Source organism: Electrophorus electricus, chromosome 7, assembly GCF_013358815.1.
Source record: "Electrophorus electricus isolate fEleEle1 chromosome 7, fEleEle1.pri, whole genome shotgun sequence".
Classification (NCBI taxonomy): Eukaryota; Metazoa; Chordata; class Actinopteri; order Gymnotiformes; family Gymnotidae; genus Electrophorus; species Electrophorus electricus.
Window position 1 is genome coordinate 982,421 of NC_049541.1, and position 10,080 is coordinate 992,500.

Consider the following 10,080-nt stretch of genomic DNA (forward strand, 5'->3'; position numbering starts at 1 on the left):
CGCTCACAGGGGTGTCTCTCCTTACACACACAGGGTCTGTCTCTCCTTACACACACACACAGGTCTGTCTCTCCTTACACACACAGGGTCTGTCTCTCCTTAACACGCTCACAGGTCTGTCTCTCCTTAACACGCTCACAGGGGTATTTCTTCCACACACAGGGTCTGTCTCTCCTTACACACACACAGGTCTGTCTCTCCTTACAAACACAGGGTCTGTCTCTCCTTACACACATACAGGGTCTGTCTCTCCTTAACACGCTCACAGGTCTGTCTTTCCTTAACACGCTCACAGGTCTGTCTCTCCTTAACACGCTCACAAGGGTGTCTCTCCTTACACACACAGGGTCTGTCTCTCCTTACACACACACAGGGTCTGTCTCTCCTTAACACGCTCACAGGTCTGTCTTTCCTTACACACGCAGGGTCTGTCTCTCCTTACACACACAGGGTCTGTCTCTCTTTACACACACAGGGTCTGTCTCTCCTTACACACACACAGGGTCTGTCTCTCCTTAACACACTCACAGGTCTGTCTTTCCTTACACACGCAGGGTCTGTCTCTCCTTACACACACAGGGTCTGTCTCTCTTTACACACACAGGGTCTGTCTCTCCTTACACACACAGGGTCTGTCTCTCTTTACACACACAGGGTCTGTCTCTCCTTACACACACAGGGTCTGTCTCTCTTTACACACACAGGGTCTGTCTCTCCTTACACACACAGGGTCTGTCTCTCCTTACACACACACAGGGTCTGTCTCTCCTTACACACACACAGGGTCTGTCTCTCCTTACACACACAGGGTCTGTCTCTCCTTACACACACAGAGGGTCTGTCTCTCCTTACACACACAGGGTCTGTCTCTCTACACACACAGGGTCTGTCTCTCCTTACACACATTTTTATTACAGGCCAGATAATGACATGACATTTAGATTAGGTTCTGCACATTCACCTCTATACACAACACTTTAAAACGCTTCAGTAACGGGTTGGTTTGCTTTAGTTAGTCAAAAATGCCCTTGAGGTTTAATCATTGTCTCAACTGCCCGCATTACTGACGTTTTAAAGGAAGATATTTTAGGGTTAATGAAGTGTAATTCCACTGTTGGCCTGCAGAGGGAGACACACAACTATAAACGGACCACGTCAGACATTTTTAAAGAGCCCATTTATCTGATATAAACTTTAAAGATGAATATTTAATTAACTGTACATAACCGTCTACAAGGATCTTTAGGTAATCTCTATCCTATTCAAATAATCTTGACAGTCTCTGTCTGCATGTACTGTGATTTGCTTTATAAACGCAGTTATAACGTGTATTGTCACCGATTATTACTGCACAGAGTTCACCGATGTGTCTGCCGCGGTTCTCAGCCTCGCGCTGTAGATCAGTACATCAGGCAGGGGCCTACGGGCGCGCGGGTAGCAGCTCCCCGGCGCGCGCTCTCTCTCTCCCCCTCCATCCCTCTGTAGTTCAAAAACGAACTAGCCAGATTAACTTGTTTGAATTAAACCCATAAACAGTTTTCTTTGTATAGTTGTTTGCTCGGTAGTTTAGTGTTGTAAGTATAGCATGGAAGCACGCGGTTTCCGAGAGGACCGTGGTGCAGAGCGCGCAGATCTGACCTTCAACCACCCAAAATGGAGCCCAGGAGAGGAATCCGGACTGGCCTCTGGAAAGCGGACTACCCCATGTCCTCATACAAACCGAGTCACGTTTCTGTGTCATGCTGTTAAAAATGAAAGCAAAGCATCTCCTCTGAGCAGGGTTTGCAGCTCGGAGAATAACTATGGTACCGAGAATGTCTGTTCAGGTGCTGGTCCGTGCTTTAAAGAGTCTCAGCACACCTGCCGTCTGGAAATGGACAGCAGCGCGCGGGCCAGGCGCCCACGGTACCATCTCCGCTCCGGTTGCGGCGGCGCGCGTTGCTTCACACGCACGTGATGGCTATCGGGACCCTTTAGATTTGTTGTTTGCGTACAGATGGTTTACTGAAGTTGTAAAAAGAACTTTTATTCCAGTTAAAGAATCATGTAGAAACCAGTCAGGCATGAGTGAAGAGCAGATCACGAGACTCGATCATTTCGGAGTTTAAAAGGGGACCCGCGTGCCTTGTGAAACTTAGCGGAGATTGTGTTCGGCTGCGTATTACGTGACAGTTTGAGGAGTCGCAAAATGTGTCATTTGTTTTAGATTTTTCCTGCGCCGGCTGGAAATGTGAAAACCACGTGAGAGGAATGTGCGATGACGGCGTCCGACGGAGCGCGAGCGTACTCGCGCACCTCGCGCTCCCAGCGCGCTGACATGCACATCGCACGGTAGCGCAGCTCTCTAGAACCGGACAAGCGCGAGCATTCCTGCATGTGACCACCAGCTGCGCGTCGTTGCGTCTTTCGGGTTCTTCCTTCCTTTCACCTGCTCGGTTCACGCGCCATGGCTTGGCCGTGCATCAGCAGAGTGTGCTGCTTGGCTCGGTTCTGGAACGAGTTCGACAAATCGGATCTGTCCGTTCCGCTGACCATCCAGAACTACTCGGACATCTCGGAGCATGAGGTTCGCTCCGTCACCAAGCACGTTATCGCGGAACGAGCACCGAGCAGCGACTCTGTGAGCGCGCCGCAGGACGGTGGCGGCGCACGCCCGTGTCGTGGTCGGCCTCGTGAAGACTACCGCCCTCCGGGAGTGCCGTTCCCGAGCGTCACACAGTACAAGCAGGATTATAAACCATGGCCTATTCCCAAGAAAGACAACTTTCCCTGGATTAGTAACGGCGGCAGTGCAAGCGGCGCTCACGCGCCCAGCCCGGGCAACAGTTCTTACAGTGGCAGGAGAGCGGAAAAAGAGGAGCGCGTGAGCCAGCAGAAGCACGCGGAGGAGACTGTGGATGTGACCAGCACGAGCTCGTACAGGTACGGGGCGTCTCTACACCTACTGTTCGCTCTTCCTATAGCTCGCGACTGCGATTTATATCACTTTGCACGCGGGGAAAAAAAAAAACATCCCAATAAAATCACTATAGTTGTGCATCGTTTTCTGGGGAGTAGTTTCCCATCGTTTTGCACTTTCGCTTTTTTTGTAACATATGTAAAGTCGAACCGAGTAGCCGGGACGCCTGAACAGCGAGGACTGTTGCATTGCAGATGTTTGCGGACAGATCTTTGGGGAAAGCGACACGTTCGCGTGCAGACGCCCGAACTCTTTAGTTAAGCGAGTTTGAGATCACGAGCAGTAGACCACACAGTCGCGCGTACTACGAGGCTCCGGGGTGTATCTCATCGTTTAAATGCAGCCGCAGTATCTTCAGTCTTGTGGCGAGTGGCTTGCTGTGTCATCACTGAAAACTGTGCTACACTGAAAAGCGTCTCATTGCAGTTGCACGTAGCCTATTTCCGCTCGCGTATGTGGGATTTGGAGCTCGAGCTGATATCTGGAGAAGAGGCTGCGGTGCCGTGCACGTGTAGCCCTCTGCTTTGTTGCGAACTGTGTAACGGGACGACTGTAGAATGTTCAGCCCTCGTCCTGGTAGAGTGACTGACTGAGCAGGTCTGTTTAGAGGACACACACAAGTTGCAGCTCAGTCAGACCAACCCTTATGTCTTTCCGGAGCCAGACAGGAGTTCCGGCCCTGGGCAGGAGTCCGGCCACCGAGGCCTGCCCAGAAGAAGCCTGCGTTCCTGGGCACGGGCAGCAGCGTGCTCCCTCCTGAGACAAGCTACCGGGCGGCCTTCAGCGCGGACGCGCACAGGCCTCTGGACGACGCGGCCCACGCTCAGCACGGCAGCCACGCCGAGCCAGGGGGCAGGACCGAGGTGAGGGGTCACACGCACACACAAAACGGAGAGCAAAAAACAGAGGAGGTGAGGTCAGGTTCAGGTCACGTTCAGCTGGCTCCTGCAGCGTCCTGGATTCGAGTCTGAAAATGCAGCGGTACAGTTTGTCCGCTCAGTGGTTGTTTCAAAATCACTTCATGGACTGAATCACGTGTTAGTGAGGCGATCCCCTGCACACAGCGGCGTGACTGCGGTCTCTGATACTCCACGTGTACAAAGCGCATGCTTCAAAATCCTGAAGCTGATCTGAGGTCTGCCTGGACTGTCTTCCGCCTCGCTAAATCTGGACATAAAGAAAACGTCTGGATTAACGGGCAGAGAGGGGACCTAGCGGAGCCTCACAGTTCACGACCGGATTTGTTACAGCTCTCGTTGTTCTTTTTCGTTCAACAGGAAATGTTCATTTATTCCTAATCGTGAGAAAGTGGAGGGAGAGACGGAATGAGAATTGGCCACGTAAGTCCTGGTGTCTCACTCTAACTCACACCAGTTTATCTCACTCTAGATACCTAGCGTGAGGGGCAGCACACACACACACACACACACACACACACCATGTTGGTAAGGCTGTGTGTTACTGAGCAGTCTTTTAAAGGGTTAAGATGTGTCATCTGGGTAAGTTGTGGTGTGCTGCACTCCGTGTGCACGTAAAAGCCCCTGACTGAGGCCAAGGGGTGGCAGGACTAACGACCCACGTCTCGGTCATCTCAGCTGGTGTCTGTGTGTTGGGAGATCTGCTCCATCACGGCTTACAGAGACACGTGTGAGCCGTAGCAGACAACCTGTGTGTCAGCCTGGTGCTTTTAGGGGCGTTTGGGGAAAAAAGCATCACAGTGGTTTTAAAATATCCTACTTAACTCCTCTGCTGGAGGTGCTTGGAGTCTTATTCTGGGATTTTAGCTGAGGGGCCTTCTGCTGCGTCAGACAGATGGAAGGAGGGCTAGACGGGTGACGTCAAACAGCCAGCTCCGCGGAGTCCCGGACCAATGAGACTCGGACGGCAGTCAAGTCTGTCCCCTCAGGTGCTGTACGCCCTCTTCTGGAGACACGCCCCCTTTCTGTCGCATTCATCCCAAAGGTGCTACATGGCAATGACGTGAGGGAATTGTGGTGGCCGCTTTTCCAACCCTGACAATTTGCGTGTGATGTCAGGGACTGTTACTGTACTGAGAGAATCCAGATTAAGATTAAGGGTCACTCCGACACTCTTGGTTATCTCCTGGATTAAGGGTCACGCCGACACTCTCGGTTATCTCCTGGATTAAGGGTCACTCCGACACTCTCGGTTATCTCCTGGATTAAGGGTCACTCCGACACTCTCACTTATCTCCTGGATTAAGGATCACTCCGACACTCTCGCTTATCTCCTGGATTAAGGGTCACTCTGACACTCTCGCTTATCTCCTGGATTAAGGGTCACTCCGACACTCTCGGTTATCTCCTAGATTAAGGGTCACTCCGACACTCTCGCTTATCTCCTGGATTAAGGGTCACTCCGACACTCTCGCTTATCTCCTGGATTAAGGGTCACTCCGACACTCTCGCTTATCTCCTGGATTAAGGGTCACTCCGACACACTCTCTCTCCGTTCTTTTTCTCCTCAGCAGTGAGATGGAGATGTGAGGGTCACAGGGCTGTCCTCTCTGGAGATCACTAATAATATGTCATACCCATAATCGTCCACTCATACACATTATCTTAATGGTTCTGTAAAGGTAAGATGGATCCTATATCTTGCTTTTAAAATCAAGTCAGTGGTTGTCTGGCTTCCCAAACTCTGTTCAATCAACTTCGACACGGGACGAAGCTGTTTCCTGGAAAACACGCGCACACACACACACAGGCCTACATCTTCCTTCTGCCGTAGAGGGGTTTCACATTTGACAGGGACCCTTATGCAAACAACTTATCAAACAACCCATTTGCCCCTTTTAACAGAACACTTAACACTCAGCTGCCCATCCGAACATAAACACTCATCCAAACACTCAGCGGTGGGACTTGAACTGGCAACCTTCTGATTACTAGTCTAGTACCTGAACCACTGAGACCACACACATGTAATACACACCACACCCAACACACACCCTACACCATACACACGCTACACACATCCACCTCACCATGCACAACCTTCTGATTACTAGTCCAGTACCTGAGCCACTGGACTGGTGCCCCTGTCTAAGTCTTAAAGATGAGCATCACACATCTGTATTGATACATCACCCTACTGTATTGACACATCACACTATTGTATTGATACATCACATGTCTGTATTGGATTGATTGTACAGATGGAGGTATTGATTGTACAGATGGAGGCATGGCGTTGCCATAAGAAATTCCAGTTGAGTATCAGGAAGTAAGCAAACAATGTGCATCTTTAAGTCACTGGATACAGGAACACATGTAGAACCTCGAACAACGTTAAAGAAAGAGCTTCTCTCGCTCCTCTCTCTCTCAGCAAAACGGTTAAGAGAATAAATGACAGGTGTACATTTGAAGCCTTGAGGCAGGCTTGATTCTGGGTGCGTAAGTTGTTACCACACCTGGAGGTTCATAAGCAGTGCCGTATGTTTTTAACGGCCATTGCAGGCAAAAGTGGTTGAGAACCTTGTGTTTTTGCTAAAGAATTTGCAGTATGTGCGCTATAAACGGAGACAGGTGTAGTGTTCAGTGGTGCGATGCACACTTGTTCTGTGCAACACAGCTGGAAGTGTGCCCCGCCCCCACAGCACACTCGCACGCTGGGGTCTCGCTGAGTGAGAATGCTGGGATCAGGATGTTGAGTGTGCTTAATGGCTCCTTCCTCAGGGAACATTACCTCCCCCCCCCAAACGCAAGCGTGTGTGTGTGTAAGGGTTTGAGTGTGTGTGTTTGTAAGATTAATTTTGTTTGGGTTCATTCTTCTCTTCAGTGCACAGCACCTCACATTTTTTCCCATGATACATTTAGTTAGAAGCCCATGGTGGGGAACTAGAGGGAGGAAGAAAGGTGTGTGTGTGTGTGTGCGCGCGTGTGTAAAAAACAAGGTGTGTGTGGGTAACAGACGGGGGAATAAACAGAGTGACTGAACCAGGTGTGTGTGTGTGTGTGTGTAGGTGGGTTCAGGATGGGATCATTTTTCTCCAGCCGGTAGTGTAGGCAGAGCGGCTGTGCTGTTCTCTTCTCCACATCCACCCACGAACACGTTCCCCTCAAACATCTCATCTCTGCATATGCCCACAGTCTCAGGCTCCTGGATGCTCTCACATTAGCGAGGTTCTCACGTGGTGGTTACCTGGTGGCTACCTGGCTAGTAGCTTCCCTGGAGTTACTTAAACATTTTGTCTATCTGTTTGTCAGACTGCCTGTTATTTTTTAATTGTATTTTCTTCATTACTGAGTCCTCTCCCTCCCCAGGGGGCATGGCCTGCCTCACACTAAAGCTAAACAGGACTGGAGTTTGAGTCTGTAACTGACGTTCGTGATGGTGTCCCAGTTCCCCGGTCGGTTAGCAGCCGAGTCGTGGCGTTGTAACTCAGCTAACGTCTCTCGTTCTTGTCTCACAGGAGCAGCTGACGAGGTCCAAGTCTCCGAACCCGTCAGCCGTGTTCCAGAGCAGATCCCGGATCTTCAACGTATGAACCGGAGGTTCAACGTGAGAGCACTTCTGAGTGAAAACATGGCCGTAACGCCACGAAAGGATTCTACATTACCCCAATGCACATGCCACAAGCACCTCAGCCAGCTTCAAGGGAACATCTCCAAAGATACAGCACAGAGAACTGCAGTGCCACAGGAAAATCTAAGGGGTCATCTGAAAATGACACAAGGTGTTGTAAAGTGAACAGGGCACGCTACACTGAAGCTGGAAGTGATATGAGCAGAGTGGGAACAGGATTGGGCCTCTGCTTTTCCAAACCATTCCGTAGTGGCGCCTGCGTGGAATACCAGGAGGAGAATTGCAGGAAGAGCACTATTTGGTAGGGGGGAAATCTGTGCAAGAAAACATCCGTGTAGTGCATGTGCGTAATATTACGGAGTCGCATCCGTACTAGTTTGACGGGTGAGATAAAAGGGAGGTAACAAATCCTGCTAATTGATCTGACTCCAGGGGGAGACTCAGTTATGCATGTTTGTCATTTAAACAAGCTTTTTAACTAGTGTACTGAGAGAAATTAAACATCTAACCGATTGCTTCTGAGTGACAGTGAGTGTGTGTGAGGCTGGAATAATCTGGGGTTTGAGTTTGAAGTCTAGGTTACGTTAACTGTTTTAGGGTTAGTTCTTGAGCCCCTGAGATCTCATCCGTGTGCGTCTAACTCTGATACTGACCCATTTATTAAACAAACATCTACTGCGTGGAATTATATTTTATTTTTATTAGTAAACAAGTAACAGTATTGTACCATTGTTAATTCACCTTGTAAATTTGATCTTGTTAGAAATTAAAAAGTAGAGGATGTTGAAATAAAAACGTTAAGTTCTTAAAATTGTGCCTCATGATGTATTTCTGGGTGAAAAAGTCATCAGCCAATATGTAACCCACAGAAACCCACATCCACAGGAACCAGTTTGAGATGGAGATGTTTGCTAAGGTGGGTCTCTGGTCTCTAAGAAATAACTGAATGGCTGATACAATAATAAACTACTGGTGAAGGATGAAGTCACTGGAATCGTTCTGTCCGCTGCACTGGTTTGTTCAATACCATTAGGGCTCCTACTGGGAGGACAGGACAATTTATTATAGATGAACGATACTTTAACCAGAGGGACAGAGCAAGCCTGAGTGTGTGTGTGTTATGTAAGCTCTCTGGAGTTTAAACACAGATACACTGAGTGTGTGTGTGTTATGTAAGCTTTCTGGAGTTTAAACACAGATTCACTGAGTGTATGCGTGTTATGTAAGCTTTCTGGAGTTTGAACAGATTCACTGAGTGTATGTGTGTTATGTAAGCTTTCTGGAGTTTAAACAGATTCACTGAGTGTATGCGTGTTATGTGAGCTTTCTGGAGTTTAAACACAGATTCACTGAGTGTGTATGCGTGTTATGTAAGCTTTCTGGAGTTTAAACACAGATTCACTGAGTGTGTATGCGTGTTATGTGAGCTTTCTGGAGTTTAAACACAGATTCACTGAGTGTGTATGCGTGTTATGTAAGCTTTCTGGAGTTTAAACAGATTCACTGAGTGTGTATGCGTGTTATGTAAGCTCTCTGGAGTTTAAACAGATTCACTGAGTGTGTATGCATGTTATGTAAGCTCTCTGGAGTTTAAACAGATTCACTGACAGAGCAGAACTACCAACCTGAACACTGCAATTAAATCTGTTATTCATCCGACCCAAATAAAGTGTTGAAAACACGTCAACAGTGAAGGGTGTTGCCTGTTTCAAGTCTGATAACTATGACTGATGTCTGATTATTCTGACGGCTGTCAAGGGCACAAAAAAGCCAAAAATTGCAAATGTCATCTGCTAATAGTGATGATAAGAGGAAGAGTTTTATCAGACCATGTCTGATGTCTGTTCCATTCTGGTTGCACTCTTCAACCCTCTCACAGAGCAGGGAGGATGAGGAAGAAATATGAGGACATCTGATCTCACTACTGCAAAGAGAGAGGGAGGGAGAGGGAGAGAGAGAGAGAGAGAGAGAGAGAGAGAGAGAGAGGGAGAGAGAGATAGAGGGTGGGAGGGAGAGAGAGGGAGGGAGGGAGAGAGAGAGAGGGTGGGAGGGAGAGAGAGAGAGGGTGGGAGGGAGGGAGAGAGGGAGAGAGAGAGATAGAGGGTGGGAGGGAGAGAGAGAGAGAGAGAGGGAGAGAGAGAGATAGAGGGTGAGAGAGAGAGAGAGAGAGGGAGAGAGAGAGATAGAGGGTGGGAGGGAGGGAGAGAGAGAGAGGGAGAGAGAGATAGAGGGTGGGAGGGAGAGAGAGAGAGATAGAGGGTGGGAGGGAGGGAGAGAGAGAGATAGAGGGTGGGAGGGAGGGAGAGAGAGAGAGAGAGGTACTAGATATTCTCAGATTTTCAGACTAGAGAAAGTGTTCCAAATCATTCCAGTACGTTTAAAATATCAACACAGTTGCTACAAATTTTTATTTCAGTTTAAATAGAAGTTGTCAAACTTCAAAATTCCGTGGCAAAATTTTAATACAAGAATAATCATTATTTTTTTAGGGACACTTTGAACAAAAGTAAATTAAATGGTCCGGTACAGTCTACAATACATCAAGTGTGGTGGTTAGACATGTAATAACTAGT

At 48.6% G+C, this 10,080-nt stretch overlaps 1 protein-coding gene across 2 annotated transcripts; it reads left to right on the forward strand.

The window, feature by feature from the left end:
• The first annotated feature begins 842 nt into the window (after nucleotides 1-842).
• On the forward strand, nucleotides 843-9,423 carry map6d1 (MAP6 domain containing 1). 2 transcript variants are annotated; one of them, XM_026996303.2, is made up of 4 exons: nucleotides 843-2,922; nucleotides 3,624-3,822; nucleotides 4,237-4,299; nucleotides 7,395-7,481. In XM_026996303.2, exons 1-3 carry the CDS (start codon nucleotides 2,447-2,449, stop codon nucleotides 4,255-4,257), a joined length of 696 nt encoding a protein of 231 aa, XP_026852104.1. In that variant the 5' UTR covers nucleotides 843-2,446; the 3' UTR covers nucleotides 4,258-4,299; nucleotides 7,395-7,481. The 2 variants fall into 2 exon arrangements, with proteins under 2 accessions (XP_026852104.1, XP_026852102.1); XM_026996301.2 differs by lacking the exon at nucleotides 4,237-4,299 and having other exon boundaries at nucleotides 7,395-9,423.
• Nucleotides 9,424-10,080: the final 657 nt, after the last annotated feature.

What these genes read in the sequence shown, in the direction of transcription:
- map6d1 (XM_026996301.2), top strand. Translation starts at nt 2,447, where the DNA reads ATGGCTTGGCCGTGCATCAGCAGAGTGTGCTGCTTGGCTCGGTTCTGG. An exon ending in ACCAGCACGAGCTCGTACAG is followed by an intron (nt 2,923 to 3,623) that starts GTACGGGGCGTC and finishes TTCCGGAGCCAG; the next exon opens with ACAGGAGTTCCGGCCCTGGG. An exon ending in AGCCAGGGGGCAGGACCGAG is followed by an intron (nt 3,823 to 7,394) that starts GTGAGGGGTCAC and finishes CTTGTCTCACAG; the next exon opens with GAGCAGCTGACGAGGTCCAA.